The sequence below is a fragment of the Gekko japonicus genome, unplaced genomic scaffold, assembly GCF_001447785.1.
Source record: "Gekko japonicus isolate JY-2015 unplaced genomic scaffold, Gekko_japonicus_V1.1 scaffold269, whole genome shotgun sequence".
Lineage (NCBI taxonomy): Eukaryota > Metazoa > Chordata > Lepidosauria > Squamata > Gekkonidae > Gekko > Gekko japonicus.
The window spans coordinates 57,387-74,636 of record NW_015168659.1 but is presented as its reverse complement, the minus strand read 5'-3'; the positions used below and the strand labels follow the sequence as shown (position 1 = coordinate 74,636).

The 17,250-nt window shown below is 43.3% G+C and overlaps 1 protein-coding gene across 1 annotated transcript in view; it reads right to left on the bottom strand.

Moving 5' to 3' along the window:
* The window catches only part of HMCN1 (hemicentin 1), a 234,521-nt gene that overhangs the window by 162,399 nt on the left and 54,872 nt on the right, over positions 1-17,250 (bottom strand). The window contains exons 19-21 of the mRNA XM_015415242.1: positions 16,888-17,035; positions 12,070-12,196; positions 9,486-9,640 (exon numbers count right to left, since the gene is read on the bottom strand). Of these exons, the coding sequence (XP_015270728.1) occupies positions 9,486-9,640; positions 12,070-12,196; positions 16,888-17,035 (430 nt within the window). The remainder of the gene's footprint in view (positions 1-9,485; positions 9,641-12,069; positions 12,197-16,887; positions 17,036-17,250) is intronic.

Genomic DNA, 17,250 nt, shown 5'->3' with positions numbered 1-17,250 from the left:
CAATTTTACCCTACATGGATTTGTATTTTCTGATCTATATTTAATCTGATCTCCTATTGTATGTATATACGTATGCCAATAAAGACTTGTCAAATGTAATAAACTAGGAATCACACCTCCACACTGAGGGTTCCCCATGGAGTATGCAGTTATACGCATTCTGCTAAGCGAGGAGAAAAAAGCAGCACCGATTCGGGTTGAAATGAGCAGACCATCCTGACAGCATGAGAGCATGCTTGAGTGATCAGACAGGGAAAAGTTCGTCCGTAGCCTGTCAGCAAGCATTGGGACCGTACTTTCCCCTGTGTCTTTTAACTCTGCTTCTGTGGTGGAGCAGCATGGGGTGCCAACGACTCTGGGACCTTTCCCAGATGTTGCTGTCTGATTCTGCCCTTTAGATCTGTCAGGCATTCACAGCTGAGTTGAATCTAAAGGCACGTCTGACTGCGGCCTTAGAGTGGGTGGGAAGAAAGCAGAAAAAGATATGAAGAAATACAGCTAAACACCCTAATGGCTTATAGTATCCCGGTAGAGGAGATTTGGGTTGGAGGGGAATTTCCTGTTTACTTCCTCCCTCCCCTTGCAATTTCTCACAAGTCCCAAACTTGTTAAGCCTTTAAAAGCAAAATCCATGCTTCTAAAGTAAATAAATGCTTAATTGTATCTTAGATCAAGATGGGTAATCATGTTAGTCTGTCTGTAGCAGAAAAAAAGAGCACGAGTCCAGTAACACCTTGAAGACTAACAAAATTTGTGGCAGGATATGAGCCTTTTCTTCAGATATCTGAAGAAGTGAGCAGTGACTCATGAAAGCTCATACCATGCCATTAATTTTGTTAGTCTTTGAGGTGCTACTGGACTCTTGTTCATTTCTAATTGTGTCTTGTATTGTAAGATGCCCCCTATTAGGAAGAAATCATTTTCTCTGCATCGCCCAATGCACCCAAATCCCCAAAACAAAACAGCACAACAGGCAAAACTATGGAGTAAAATTATTCATAAATCAGATAAAATAGCTTTCAAGCAGCAGGTATTAAAATATACACCAACAGTCAAGGACCGTTGAAACAAATCCCAGACCGCATGCTCAAATTGTTCCAGAAGCACATGATTTCAAGAATGCTGGGCCATGCTGCATGTTTGAATGTTTTTCAATGGGGCAAAAAATCCCTGCCCATAGAAAACCAGTCAAAGACCTTTGTGTGTGTGTCTGTGTGTCTTTGTATGTGTGTGAGCAATATTCAGTGGTGCCATCCAGGAACAGATTTACTCTATGGCATCTTTTGTTTCTAAAGGGAAACATTAACTTGAGATCATGCCTAAGCAACCTCTCTTCCAGTCTAGTTGAAGCTGCTGCCTAGGAGGCTGCCAGTAAAGAGACAGGAAAATCTAAACAGAGAGTATTTCAAAAGATTTGAGAAAAATATTCCTTACTTTACTCTCCCTTCAGGAACTGCAGGAGAGCTTCAACTGAAGTATGGTTTGGGCATGCAGGGAGATTGTACTTCAAGGTATTACTATTGATCTATCACACATTTTTAGTGTTACTTCACCCTCACTGGTGTGTTTTTACAATATTATTATCACACATTCCAATTTAGACATAGAGTATTTATACAGCAGAGACAGCAATTTGCCCAAGTTCACAGGTGGAGAAGGGATCTGAATTTGGTTTCAACTCCTACTGAATGCTTGACTGAACTGCATTAATGGCATAAACCACCATAGCTTAGAAGACCTACTGTCCTTCATACACAATTAAAGTTGTGAGCATGTGTGCAAATTCAGCAAAATTCATAGATTCTAAAGGCTCCACCTTGATTTTATGTTCAACCACTCTTCCCTTATTCTTTCAGCCTCTGTCCCACAAAACTTTTGTCTATGCAGGTCCCATGCTCCCCAGTATAACTTTTTTGGTGATCACCAGCTTTTCTGGTGTTCACCAACATTTTTGGCGATCTCTTCCCTTTTCCATCAGCAGAAAAGCTGCTTGGATTCAACCAATCATGTGTCCTTAGGACAGTTTCTCACATGTCACTGCAATGAGCCCATCTGTCCAAACATATTTGACAAAGTTGCCAAGCATAACATGGATCAAACAGAGACAAAGATCTGTGAATTTCATTGTGTGCAAAAGGATGGGAGACAGCTGAGCCATGCAATGTAATTTGGGAGCCACCAAGAAGAAGAGGGAAAAGGGGGAAAATTAAAAAGTAAAGGGTTGCCCTTGGTTCTATCAGCCAGGTCAATACATTAAAAAACAAAACAAATCTGTGCTCAGATTAGCAAGGGAAGACCTTAAACCCCTGCCTACAAACTCCCTATGACTTCTTCAGGAGATCCATCTTATACTTTGGGAATCACAAACAGCACTTCAACACCCTGTTGATTTCAGCATGCCTTGAAACCTGAAATAATTCCCTCCACTCTGGAGGCAGCAGTTTATATCATTTTCTAGCCAACAACAATGTATGCAAAGTAATCACTTGCAGATGCTTATAAAAGACTTTGAAAACAACACCATGCTCCCCCCCAAACACACACACACACACTATGACTAGTTTGACTGCTGTTGAAAGCAATGGCACACGCTGGCTTATGCACTATACTGCTAAATGCAGCCAGGATGTCTCAACATTTCAACAGTTTCCAAGACATTATCATTTAAATTGGTATATCAAAAATACTAAAGAGGTAGAGAAGAAACCACTGTTTAGAGGAGTTTAAATGAATGACAAAGTTGCTGCAGTCAAATCCCCAAACTTCAGGTACCTTAATCTGTATATTATGCATATTGTTTGATTATACAAATCAAGCACACTAATTGTTGAGTCATATCTTCATAATTATCGGCTACCACAAAAAGTTGGGGAGGATCATAAATTTCCTATCATTATTTGACCATCTGTACATACCAGGATTTGTAATTGTACTAGTAGAAGTTCCTGAGTTCCTGTTTGTTTTTTTCACTCAAGTCTCAAACCCTGGATAGTGTAATCTTAAAATACACACACACACCCCTTAGCTTGTACTGCTGAGCCTTCGTTAATTTAAATGAAAAGCCCTCACAGTCTGCTAAAGTAAAAATTAGGTTCCTTAAAGTCCAATAACAACTTATTCAGAAGTAAATTCTGTCCATTTTGGGACTGGTTTCCAAACAAGCCCTCATGTTATTGCAGTCTTAAACCACTTGAGTATTTCTCAATGTACAATATTTAAGAGCTTCTCTGCATAAACCATTAAGGAAACTGACTATACAACCCCAGATTAATGCAGAAGTCCACAACATCAGCCACTTAACTGAACCTGAAGAACTGTAATGAACTCCTTTCCAAGAGAAGGCTATCATGAATATGTTTTTATTTTATCCCTGGATCTAGGCTCTTTCCCCCCGCCCCCACAAAGGGAATCTGCAGCAACTAATAGTATTAGGTGCCCTGCACAGATTCTGGGTAAAAGCCACACAACCTTAGTAATAGATGACCTTCTAAATACTAATGGTGCCATTCTATTTTTTTTTTAAAGCTAGACGCAAGCAGTGTTCCCTCTAAGCTGAGTTAGTGTGAGCAAGCTCACAGTTTTTTAGCCTCCGGCTCACATATTTTTGACTTCGCTCAGGAAGGATGGCTCCAGAGCAAACTAATTTATGCAGCAGCCAAAACGCTTGCTCGCAACAAAGTAGAATTTTTGCTCACAAGACTCCACAGCTTAGAAGGAGCATTGGACTCAAGTCCAGTAGCCCTTTAGAGATCAACAGTTTGGGGGGTATAAGCTTTCAGGAGTGAAAGCTGCCTTCATCAGATACCCTTTGTATCTGAAGAATGAAGTCTTGACTCCCACAAGCTTAAACTCTGAAATACTTTTGTTGGTCTCAAAGGTGCTGCTGGACTCAGATCAAGCTCTTCTACTGCAGACCACCAAGGCTGCCTTTCTGAAACTCTCCTAAGTGGTGGTACACTCTTTTAAGTCTACTGATATCAATGGGCTTAGAAGGACACAACCCTGTTTGGATAGCACCATAAATTACTTTAGTCTACTCTCTTCAGACAACAGGAACACATGAGACAAAACAGTAATGGGTTCATCTGTACATGTGATTTCCTTCATCCCTGTGCTGTTTTTCAGCCCCTGTACCAGGATAGAAAGTCAACGTGATATAGTTCTTAGAGTGCTAGACTATGATCTGGGAAGCCGCACTCTACCATGAAGTCTGCTGGATAATCTTGAGCCAGCTACTCTCTCTTTCAGCCTAAATGACCTCATAGGGTTGTTGCTGTGAGGATAAAATAGGGAAAGGAGATCCACCTTTCCCTAAAATAGGGAAAGGAGATCCAGCTTCTTGGAGGTGAGGATAAAATAGGGAAAGGAGATCCACCCTGAGCTTCTTGGACAAAGACCAGGATAAAAATGCACTAGACAGAGAGGACCAAGGGACACCCAGGTGTAAATGGACCTAATGCTGTGCTTGATCATACATCACTTTCTACCTAGAGAGAGATCACGGTGGGCAGCCATGTTGGTCTGAAGTAATAGAACAAAGTTAGAGTCCAATGGCAGCTTTAAGACCAACAAAGTTTTATTCAGGGTGTAAGCTTTTATGTGCATATCTGACAAAGTGTGCATGCACACAAAAGCTCACACCTTGAATAAAACCTTATTGGTCTTAAAGCTGCCATTGGACTCTGTTCTACCTGGAGAGAGAGCACATATGGGCAAAAGCTTACTCCCACCATATACCAGTTGACCTCAATAAGACCCAAATAAATTTTATATAAAAGAAAGCTTATCAGGCCTTGCTAAAAACCAATTTAAAGGCAATGTTTAAAAGCTTCAGTAACCTCTAAGTGAAGTAAAAGTAAAGTACTTGGACATGCTTTCATTACTGCCAGTGGTAACTTTTTAATCCTGGTGTATTTATGGCATTTTAACTCATCTTTCTCTGAATAAGGAATTCAACAAGGGTTATAATGAAACTCAAAGTGGGTTAAAATTAAAAATAATATACCATATCTTGCAGCAATAAGCAAAGAGCAGCCCTGAACTCTAATCCCAATCCCATTCAAGAGTTACAGCCTTTTATGTTCAGTGAAGTTAATGGGTTTATAAACCATATAACTGTGATTAGGATTCCATTGCTTGCATCCACCAGCACCAACATGGCCATTATCATGGGCATGTTGGTTCAGAAACATGTATCCTGACCAAATGGATCATCTTGGAAGCATATATACATTATGTGCAAATAACGTTTAGTCCTATGGAAGCTCTTACTTGCACATTACATAGGCAGACAACTTTACACATGCCCAGACTGGTGTGGGCGCAGTTACAGGGGTACCAGTAGCAACCCACTTGGCCCAGATGTGGACAAAGGCAGTAGCTTAAACACATGCCTTCAATTATAACTGTAACAGCAAAGTCGATAGCAAGATGCATGCTCAAGCACACCACCAAAGGAAATCCTTTATTTTCCTTTTTAGAGGGTAGACAATAGTAGATTAAATTTAAATTCTTTTTTGTCTGTGTCTCACACCCACTGTCTGAACAACTGTCTATATTCAGGGTCAAGGAGGCCTGAAAAACTAATTAAATATACCACCCTATCCAAACTTACATCCTCTGCCTGATTTGTTTTGAAGCCCTAGAACATGTGGTCAGCCTGCATCGCATAGACTTCTTTCCCCTATAGATTTTCCTCTCTTTTTTTGTTTTTGTTTCCCATCTGTATTTGTCTCTCCCCACTCCAATGAGGCCTTGATGTCCAAGATCATCAATGACCTCTTCTTAAGTATTCTGGCAGCTCATCACAGGTCTCCTGTTTCAATTACTTTTATGAGATTCAAGCTCTTCTCTCTGGTTTCTATCAAGGCTAGACAAAAATCACAACTCCTATATAAATCTTGGCTACGCTTTTCTGCCAACCTTCCTTCCTCGGGTCATTTTACAATGCACATCCTGGAGTTTATCCTAGTTTGTGTGTGAAGATCTACAACCCCTCCTTACATTGTCATTAATGACAGAAGTAAGGAGAAGCTTAGCTTTCAGGCAAAATTTGGTCCAAGGATAAAGCTTGAAAAACTTAGTTTAATTAAAAGCATGATCTTGTAGTAAGAATGGGAATATAAAGATTTTCATATATAGGTTTTTCCTTCTTGATTGTTCATATTCATATTTCTCTGGTTTTTATAGATTTATTCTTTAAGTAATATTTTATTAGGATGTTAGAAAGGCCTGTTATATAGAAGGCTTTCCTCTTGTATGTCTGATATTGCTAGCAAGCAACATAATAGGTACAAAGTTCATGATTCTGTAGTTCTTAGGGCAAACCTTTCAATGTCTGGGTCAGATAAGATTTTAGTCTCGTATCAGTAATGAATACTTTTGTTTGGGGAAGAACAAGCTTTAGCCGATATGCCTTAGGTCATGTCAAGTAAATATGTGACGCTATTGCATAGGCACACCTTTCTTACATTTGACCAATAAGGAGATTTTCATGTAAATGTTGTTTATGTTTTTGTAACCAATTATGCCATTTGAATATTATTCCCATGATGATGGTATGATGATGTCATTTTAAGTATTTAACTTTATGTATTTCCTGAATCTGTTCAGAATATGCTCAAGAAGAAGATGAAGAAGAAAAAGAAGAAAGTTGTCAATTTCTGGTTTGGTCTAATTGTTTCCCTATTAATTGAGGCATTTTCCTGATTATGCTAAAAAGAAAGCAATCAATTTTGATGGGTCCTTTGGCCTGTTTTCCATATTTCATTACAATAAAATACAAGAACTTCCTCCTCATTTGACTTCATTTTTGACATGGAATCTAATGTCTACAACAATCTTGACAATCTGGCTTTCTCTGGGCATCTTTTAACAACATATTTCAGAGAATGCTTCCACTTTCACTTAGGGTTGCCAGTCCTTAGTTGGGGGTGGGGGATCCCCTGGTTTTGCGGGCTCTGGCCCGCCACCAGCCAGCTGGCTGGTGGGAGAAAATCCCCCCAACAGCAAAATGGAGCAACGTGCCTATGTCACCTGGAAGTGATGTAGGCATGTCGGTGACAGGGGGGGGGGCAACACTCTGTTTTTTGAGCCAAAGTCTATTGTTTGAGGGTGACTTTACTATAGAGTTTTGCCCCAAAACCAGAGTGTCACCCTGACGTGCCTATATCACTTCTGGGTGATGTAGGCATGGTATGCAACGTCACTTCCAGTGATGTCGGCATGTGAGGGACGACACTTCTGGCTCCCACAGCACCCCCCCCATCTCCCCGCCAGTGTCTCGAAGGGGCTTGCCAAACCTGCTTCCAACCAAAGATTCCCTGCACATTAGCTTAAGCCCTTTGGCTTTAGGTTGACACAGAGAAACTTTTTTTGTAAGCAAAAACATGCATGAAGGAGTCCAGGATTCCTGGTCTCCCTACTGGTTGTCCAGGTGTGGGCATAATGTAAAATCCAGGCCTGAACCATGTGATCAGTAGCTCACAAGGGAAAAACCTTGGATGCACAGGCCCTATGGAAGTACTATTCCCATACATGTACAATGTTGTTCCAGAGGCAGGACTTGGAGAGTGTTAGAGAGTGTTAATACAACTGCCCCTTCCAACCTCCCACCATATCCCTAAGCCACAGAGCAGCTTAGGACACTGTCAAAGCCTGCAGCTAATCACAGCTCTTCCAAACTCTGTATAATTCCCACAGATAATAGGACATGTGCCATGGGACTACATCTCTCCTCATGTTGGCACACATGGGGAGATTCTGTTGATGAGAAATCCACAATAAGAGCACTTTGTACAAAGAGGAACAGATAAAACATTGGTCTGGCATATTTCTTACACTGCTCTGCTCAAAACCAATAGAGGTTGTTCACCTCCCAACACAAACACCTCCCAACACAAACTCCAATTCCATGTGCATGGACAAGGCCCCCACACAAGGTAAAGAAGGAAAGAGCATACCCTGCCTTGTGGTATGACTGCTGCAAATGGTTCTTTATGCCCCCTCCCCATATCTACCCTCTGGTATTGCCTTGACAACCTTCCCTCCTTCAGCTGTTGCTAGCATTAAGTATGCACAGTGCAGAAATTAGGGATCTCATTGCAGATATGGTGGCAGCTTATCACAGCATTGTTAGGGCAATGTCACAATGGTATAACCCCATCCCCTGCAAGTGGGGGACACATGAAACACAACCACAGTCCTGGGGGATTACCAGAAATTGCTGTCAGCCAAACTCCTCTTGCATTTCAGGAACAGTGCCCCCTGAAGCAGCCCCAGCAGACAGAGCAAGCATAGCTGCAATACAGTTCCCTAAAAGGGAAGGGGTAAGTATTGGTCCTATGGCTCCACTATGAGACCCCAGGAGATGCATTCCACTTTGTAGGAACCCCAAAGGAGGAAATGAAGGAATTGCAAGAGAGTCACCTGCAGAGCCCACTAGCTGCTTGCTTGTATAGCAGAATATTACTCATTACTGTCCTTGTGTTTCTCTTGACTCTTTGCAAGCAGCCATTCAACGTGTAGAGGCCATTCACAGTGAAATGCCAACCACCTGCTGAATCTGCAGCATAACCAACAGTTGCAGCAGTCTTCTGCAGGGTTGCCAACTCCCTTGTCCTAGCCTGTCCCTGTACCACTGCAAGCTACTAAAATAGACAACTGCACCTCTCATGGGCATAGAGTGATAGGACAGCTCTACCAGTGATTCTGTGGTCTGTCGGTATAGAGTTCCAAGGTGCAGAAGCCTTTCTGGAACAGGAGATTTGCTGACACACACCCGTCCATTTGGCGACTCTGTGCCTGGTAACTTTCAGTAAATGTGCAGACTGTTTCACAGGTGTGTCTCTGTTTGATTGGTGTCTGGGAGACAAGTGTCAGTTCCCAACCCCTGCTCCCATTGACCTTAGCTGTCTTCAACATGGGACTCCTACTGGGAGGGAGAGCTGAGGGCAGCCTCTACTGTTGGCACAACTGGACTCTGGAAAGGAGGAGAACACTCCTGAAGGTGTTCAATTCCCCTGACCACTGCTGGTGTTTTATAAGCCATGCAGTGTATATGATGGGCCCCGACTTGGATGTCCCAAGCTAGCCTAATCAGATCTCAGAACTTAAGCAGGGCTTGCCCTGGTTAGTACCTGGATGGGAAACTACCAAGGAAGCTCAGGGTCACTACACCACTTCTTGTCATCTCCTGCCTTGAAACTCCTGTTGCATTATGCATGTCAGTGGTGGCAGGCTGATGTCAGAGTGGGTGTGCCTGCCTTGGTGTATGTTCCATTTCTGGTTGTCATGGAGGTATTAGCATGCTGTCCCATGGCTGGTGGATAGCAGCTGGGTTGCTACAGACTCCTCTGCAAATACTGTGCTTGTCCAGACCTCGGAGTTGGGTCTTTTCTCTGCATATTTTGCCTCTGCTAAGTGAGCAAAGAATTCCAGCCATGCTCCTACATCTGCAATTTAGGATCTGACTGCCTGTCACTTACCCTGGATGATGAGTTTGAATTCTTTAATCTGCTTGCCGGCAGAATTGGCTGCACTGCATTGATAACGCCCTTTGTCAATTCTTCGAGCACTCTTGATACGCAGGATCTGGCCTTTCTCCATAATCTCAATGTTAGGATCACCTAAGAAGAGGGGCCTGCAGGGGGAAAAAAATTATGTTGCTTCTGAGCCTTTTCTCCATGCCATCACCTTTTTGTTTAAATGATGCTGTGCTTATTAACAAATACGGTACAAAAAGTGTACACATTAATATTTCCCCCTTGATAATAAACTCTTCATTCAGTTATTTCATTCTGAGTTGCTTCGCACCCTGAAAAATTCAAACCTAAATCCACCAAACAACAAAGTGTTATGCAAATTCTTTAAAGCTTTCCGAGCTTGAAAGTTCCTTGGTTCTTATATTTTCAACTTAGAAATATTTTTGGTACTGCAGGTTTTACTAAAATCAACAGAAAGGCAGATGCTGCATTTTAAACACTGATACTTGCCCCTGATCTGGCAGTTTATCTCAAAACTGTATTCTAGGTTCACTGAAACCATTAATAAGAATAGGGTAGCAGTTATGACTATATGGGAAAGAGACCTTGGGGTTTCCTTAATAAGAATGACTGGCATGAGGTCTGGGCATCATATGCATTCACTTCAGAGGAACTAAATATTCAAACTTTATCTTTAAAAATTTGGTAAAGATGGTATCTTACCCACAAAAGTTACATCATTTCTGTAGAAAGATTCCAAATGTCTGCTGGAAAAAAATGTAAACAGGTGGGATCTTTCCCTCATTGTTGGTGGCAATGCCCAGCCATTCAAGGGTTTTGGAGCAAAGTAGTTATGGTGATTCATAAGATCTGTAATGTAAATTTAGAGCTAGATCCCAAATGGCTATTACTGGATTTACCTTCTCATAAGGATATTGATACACCAAAGCTTAAGCTTATTTCAGCTTCATAGGTGACAGCATATTTGTGTATTGTAACAAAGTAGAAGAAGGATAAACCTCCATTTTTAACATTGTGGAAGGTTAAAACTTGGGGTCTTATGGTTATAGAGAGGATGTCTTTAATGGCTTATTAACAAATACGGTACAAAAAGTGTGCACATTAATATTTCCCCCTTAAACCTTCAGATTCAGATTCTAAGTTATCTCACTTTTTGGACAAGTGGATGCCTCTTATTTCTTATTTGGAGGAAATGAAATGGCACAAATGTGGGGGAATTCCCTGCAAATATAGCTTCCCCTTTGCATGATTGTTAGATATGTATCTCCTGTAACAGTGTATTGTAATGTATTTCTTTGTTTTAATTAGCATAGGACTTAACATCATGTCCATAGTTTTAGCTCTGATATTATTTGTTGTGTTCTATTTGATTTTGTGTTGAAATTCATTTTGTTGTTAAGATGTGTGTCATTTAGAATTTTTTTAAAAAAAAGTTACGTAGTTTCTTGAAGACTCGGCTTTCATAGCTGCGCTTTACAGAACTATAGTCCCCTGAGTCCTTTGAGCAAATTCATGCCACTAAAACCAGTTCCAAATGGGGTTCAATTTTTATGTTAACATATGCATAAAATTAGCAGATTTTTACAGCATGTATTCAGTTACAAAGAGGCTGTATAATGCAACCCTATACACAACTTGGCCTCAAGTGGTGCCCAGATATTTGATAAACATCGCAAACTAGCTACCAACAGACTTCATACTGCACATACTTCCAAGTTACAGTTACCACACTGGAAGTATCCACTTCGACTGGTCACTGGTTTGCGTTACTAAATGCTAACGCTATTTGTCCAAGACTATTTATATACTTGTTTTTTTGTTGTCCAACTAACATTTTTACTGCCAAATTTCATCCCCTTAATGGGCTTTCCTGGAAGATGAGCAATTCAGAGGCACAAAATATCGGTCCTGCAGAATGCTGTGCTGGATTATAGCTCTGTGCATCTGGGGAAGCCATTCCACATACTTAGGCATTCTGTCTAACAAATGGAACAGTAGGTTAATCCCCCAAGAATTTCTTCTGTTCAAGTTCCAGTGCTCTTGTGCAACTTTTATTTATTTCATTAGAACATTTGTAGAAGACTTCTGTCTACTGTTATTCATGTTGACTGTATTCTATGCCTGAAAACAATGGAAATGCAATCTACAGCTGGCTTCAAGCACATGGGAATAATATGTCACCTTGGCTGACACGGAGCCTTGTTTCGCTCTATGCTGAATTTGGCACTAACTGATTGGCACTGCACTACACATGTTTTGCTACAATTTCAGGAAAAAAAGGGGAAGATAAGGATCTTTGGCTTTAGGAGATGATGTGTCACACTAATGCAAAAGTGTGGCAGCTGCGAAATGGATGTGATCTTTAGGAGAAGTAATACAAGAGCTTGGCTGGGCAAGAGAGGTTCACTACAAACTTTGCTCACTGAAATCCATTTTTGGTACATCTCGCACAGCCAAACGATGGCTGTACCCTCGCTGGGAAGACATACAGGAATATGAAAATTTCTTCCACCTCCATTTCATTGTTACAGTATTCTTGCAAAGGACTCTAAGTAATGGTACTTACTTGCTGTCTTTGAACCACTGGATCGTGGGAAAGGGAGAACCGCTAACTTTACATTCTAGAGTGACATCTTGGTTGAGGATGACTGAAACTTCAGTGGGTGCATCAGCATCCCGTATAGTGGGTGGGACTAGATGAAAAACAACGACAGTGAGAATCAACAATTAAATACGAAGAAGAAGAGGAAGAGGAGGAGGAGGAGATTGGATTTATACCCCACCCTTCACTACCTGAAGGAGTCTCAGAGCGGTTTACAATCTCCTTTCCTTTCCCCTTCCCACAACAGAGGGGTCACGGTTGCTCAGAGGTTAAGATGCTGAGCTGCAGACCGAAAGGTCTGTAGTTCGGCAGTTCGAAACCCTAGTGCATTGTGACGGAGTGAGCTCCCGTCTCTGGTCCCAGGTCCTACCAACCTAGCAGTTCAAAAGCAAGAAATTGCAAGTAGATAAATAGGTACCACTTCGGTGGGAAGATAACAGCGTTCTGTGTATCTCAGAATTTAGTCATGCCGGCCACATGACCATGGAGAAGTCTTCGAACAGTGCTGGCTCTTCAGCTTGGAAATGGAGATGAGCACCACCCCCTAGAGTCAGATTCGACTGGCTTTCGAGCAAGGGAAACCTTTACCTTTTACCCCACAAAAGACACCCTGTGAGGTAGGTGGGGATGAGAGCTCTGAGAGAACTGCTCTTGAGAGAACAGCTCTGAGAGAACTGTGGCTTGCCCAGGGTCACCCAGCAGCTGCATGTGAAGGAGTGGGGAATCAAACCCAGTTCTCCCAGATCAGTCTGCACTCTTAACCACTACACAAAACTGGCTCTCATGACCATGCTTTAAAATGAATGTACACTGTGGAGGGAAATCAAACCTTTTCAATAGAAAAGTTAAGGAGAGATGGCTGAGCCTTGTAAATTGATGTATGTAAATAGGCATCCATCCCATTTGTTTGTTTTTTTACTACCAAGTCCACTGCTGGATGTGTCTTTTTCATTATACAGTTCATACATGACGGGGGGGGGGATCTAGCAGTAGTTTCTAGTATCGTGGCTAAAGGGACCGAGTTCTAAACCAGCAAGTCCCCTCTTAAATCTTAACTTCTGCCATGAATCCAGTAGGTGGTCTTTTAAAAAATATATTTTACCATTTAAGGGGATACAAAATGAAAAATGAGAAAGGGAAAGGTGAGAAGCATAAACCATCATTTGAATCCAGTAGGTGGTCTTAAGCTTAACTCTTCATATGCAGTATGAGGGAAAACATCACCAATCTCTTATACAGGGTTGTTGTAAGGTTTATGGATTATAATGAATGTGAAGTGCTTTCAATATTCTAAAGCACTAATTGTAATTTATTATATTATGGTCCATGACCAGATCATAAAGCACTATATAAATGCTGGACGTTATTGTAAATACTTTCCCAGATAAACAGCTGGAGTTCAAAGTAATTTCTTCTCTCCTCCAAGACTGAAACTGTTAGACTGATTATCTTTTCAAAAGTTAACCTCCAACTTTACCTTTCCTCTGTAGATGGAGATGGGCTACAACACTCCCACCCAAATTAATTGGGGTCAAGGGCAGTGCTCCCTCTAAGCTATGGAGTCTTGTGAGCAAAAATTCTACTTTGTGAGCTACTGGCAATAAAGTTGTGAGCGAGCGATTTGGCTACTGCAGAAATTAGTTTGCTCTGGAGCCGTCCTTCCTAAGCTAAGACAAAAATGTGTGAGCTGGAGGCTAAAAAAACTGTGAGCTGGCTCACACTAACTCTGCTTAGAGGGAACACTGGTCAAGGGGAACTTGTGATTGTAAAAAAACGCAAGACTGCCTGATTTGGCATCAGGTTCCTTCCCAATGTTCTACAATACACGTTCATATTTATCTGCCTAGTTGTTTTCATTGTATTGATAAAAATATTGTTACCCATCCTGAGCCCACTTGTGGGAAGGGCAGGCTATAAATATGAATAGATAAATAAATGCTGCTAGCACCTGTTCTCCTCTGTCCTTTGCAGGCAACTGCAAAGGGTGCACCCCAGTATGTTGCCACTGGGGGAAAGAATGGCAGCCAGTGAAAAGAGTGGCAGTCACTGGGAGGAAGAATATACCTACTTCCTCTCAACAGGGAGAAGTGGAGGGGGAGCAGGAGGCCCCTCCAAGAAAAACCCCCCTGCTCTCAGGGTACCTTGAGTGTTGGGACATCAAGGTAGGCCACCCACCAAGAGGTCATTCCCATGGGGACACTGACAGTGCTATCCAGAAGGGCTACATAGAGGGTCCATCTTGTTGGCAAGATGGTTGCTGTGGATGGCCAACCCTTCTCCCTTGACACAGCCTTTCACTGGCTGCTGCAACACTTGGCTCCCTGGTGCTCCACCCCCTCATGGAGGACCATGAGCTGACAAGTCTTGCCCACTATGTACCACTCCACAGCGGTGATGGTGAAGAACCCCCTCATGGAGGACCATGAGCTGACAAAGTCTTGCCCACTGTGTACCACTCCACAGCGGTGATGGTGAAGGTGAGCTCTCCAGAGCTCAAGGCACACCTCACCCTCACTGCCCACTGGTTTCACAGCACACCTCGGGAGCAGCCAGCAGTATGGTTACCTCACCCTCACTGCCCACTGGAGGCAGCCAGATGACCTCTCTGTGTGGACTGTCAGGGCATGGCCCACTCCCCAGAAGGAGACAGTCCTGCCACTGGACTACAAAGTGGTTCTGCTCCATGCGCAGGGGATGGATGTAGAACACAAGGTACAAAACATCACTGCCATGATACAGAGTAGCCTGAGGGAGTGGGTGGGTGGCAGCAACACCATCCAAGGCTACATGGCCCATGGCTACCATTGAGATGCAGACCTTGATGTGGACCTGGCAGAGCCTGGCCACCCACTTTTGACACAGCATCAAGTCTGCCCCATCTGCTGTGCAAGAGGCAGAGGGAGGGGGATGGGCCTGAACATCGACTCATCCTGGACTTACCCACCCACTGGAACTCCACCTGTGCCATGACTGCATGTTTGAAGGAGCAGAAGACCACAGTGCAGGATGTCAGATTTCCCATGACCATCCTGCACAGGGAAGAGGAGCTCAGCATCAGCTCCAATGGCTGGCTGACCTTCTCCCAAATGGTGTGAGTTCTCAAGCCCTTCTAGGACACCACTGATATGCTCTGCACCCATATGGCCAGCCTGGGGCAAGTCATCCCCCTGATCCAAGAGCTGGACCACTTGCTGGCCACTGCACTGCAGCTCAGCCCTGAGGGGATGCCTGTTCTCCCAAAAGCTCAGGGCCTAGACAGAGAGGTTGCAGGTGGGCATCACCACCAGGTGGGAGTATAGGCTGGCCTGTATGTGTGACCCCTGAATAAAAGGCAGCATTGCTCTCCAGAATGCAGAGCTCATGCAGTGGAAGTGTGAGTGCTACAAAGAAGTGCGGAGGCTACAGCCCAGCAGACATGGCCAGAAGGAACAGCAGGTGGAAGAGGCTGGGGGGGGGACCTCATGAAACAACAATATCTACCTCATATCACAACACCTATCTCATAATCAATTTAAATGGGAAACTGATTTCCAGTGGTCTGGTGGGGCTGGGGTGCCCTGCCCACCACGTTGTCATAGGGTAACTTTGGAGAGCCCCTGTTGGAATTCTCTTGTCATGTCTGCTTTTCTGTCATTGCATCACTAATCACTTCAAATGGAAAACGCTGATTTCCACTGATCTGGCGAGGCTGGGGTGCCCACCAAACTGTTGTGGGGTAATTTTGGGGAGCCCCTTTCAAAACTCTGGGGATGCCTGCCTTTCTGACCTTCAGAACCTACCTTTGGAGACTTGGGAGGGGCTGCTTGCCTTCGTTCCAGTGTCTGGCTTGGGGGGGGGGTCTGCCCAGGTGAAGTTTTCCTGTGAATTTGGTGTCACTGTCTTGTTCTTGATATGTTCCATAGACTCCTGTAACTGCAGCTGTTTTTTCCCAGAGAGAACGCTGGGGAGAACTTGGGGGGTAGTGGTAACTTGGACCCCAGAAATGTAATCTGTCCCCAACTTGGAGCGATTGTAGAGGAGAGGGGTGCAGAGTGAGGTTCCCTGTGCATTTGGCGTGTGTAGCTTGCAGGTGATCCATTTTATACACTTTTGATCCTGTGCTTGACATTTCCCCCAGAAACACTTTCCTGGCTTGACCTGTTGGGTTTGCAGTTCCACAGTGGCACTGGTTCTGTGAGGCACATTGCACTAGTTCTGCTGGGCTTGCAAAACCCCACCACCACCACCACCTTCAGTCACTACGTAGAGATTCTCTGGTTTGACCGTAGTCCATTGGAAGCAATGAAGGATGGGGGCACCTACTTTGGGGGGCATAACTTGGATCCCATGTATACAATCCTCACCAAACTTGGACAGCGGGTAGAGGAGAGTCATCCAGAGATCCCCTGCAAGTTTTGTGTCTCTAGCACACAGGGAGGGCATTCTACCACATAATGAACTTCACGACCCAAACCAGTTTGTCTAGCACAAAGCACACACCATGAACTGAACTGCATTTTCCCAGTTCGTGCCTATCCCTATGTACAAGCAAACTCTACTTTGGCTCAGTGCTAGAACATCTGCTTTGCATGCTTAAGATCCAGGGTTCAGTCCCCATCATCTCCAGTTAAAAGGATTAGGGAGCAGATGATGGGAAAGACCTCTACTGGGTCCCCTGGAAAGCTGCTGCCAGTCAGAATAGATAGTACGAAACTTTAATAGATCAATGGTCTGACTCAGTATAAGGCAGCTTCATGAATGTTCATGTATTCAGAGTACCTTCTTTAAACACCAAGTACCAACCTCGCACATCAACCAAGAAGAATTTCTCTGTGCTCCCAGCTATGTTGGTGGCTTTGCACGAATACTGGCCAGTATCATCACTCGCAGCTTTAAGAAGTTTCAGCAGCTTCCCATTGTTCAAAACCTGCAGAGTGCTGCTCTCTACAACCTGAAGCAGATCCAAAAATAACTGTCAACATCCGCCAAACATAGCATCTGAATTGTATAACTCACTCAACCCACTCCATTTCCTGTGCCTAATTAGGCTAGTCATCGTTTCAATGGATTCCTGAAAGTTATAAAGCATAGCCTGCAATTACGAGCACCAGCAGGGGCTAAGTAACTTTATTACCATCTGTGAAATTTGCATCAAGATCCTCCAAA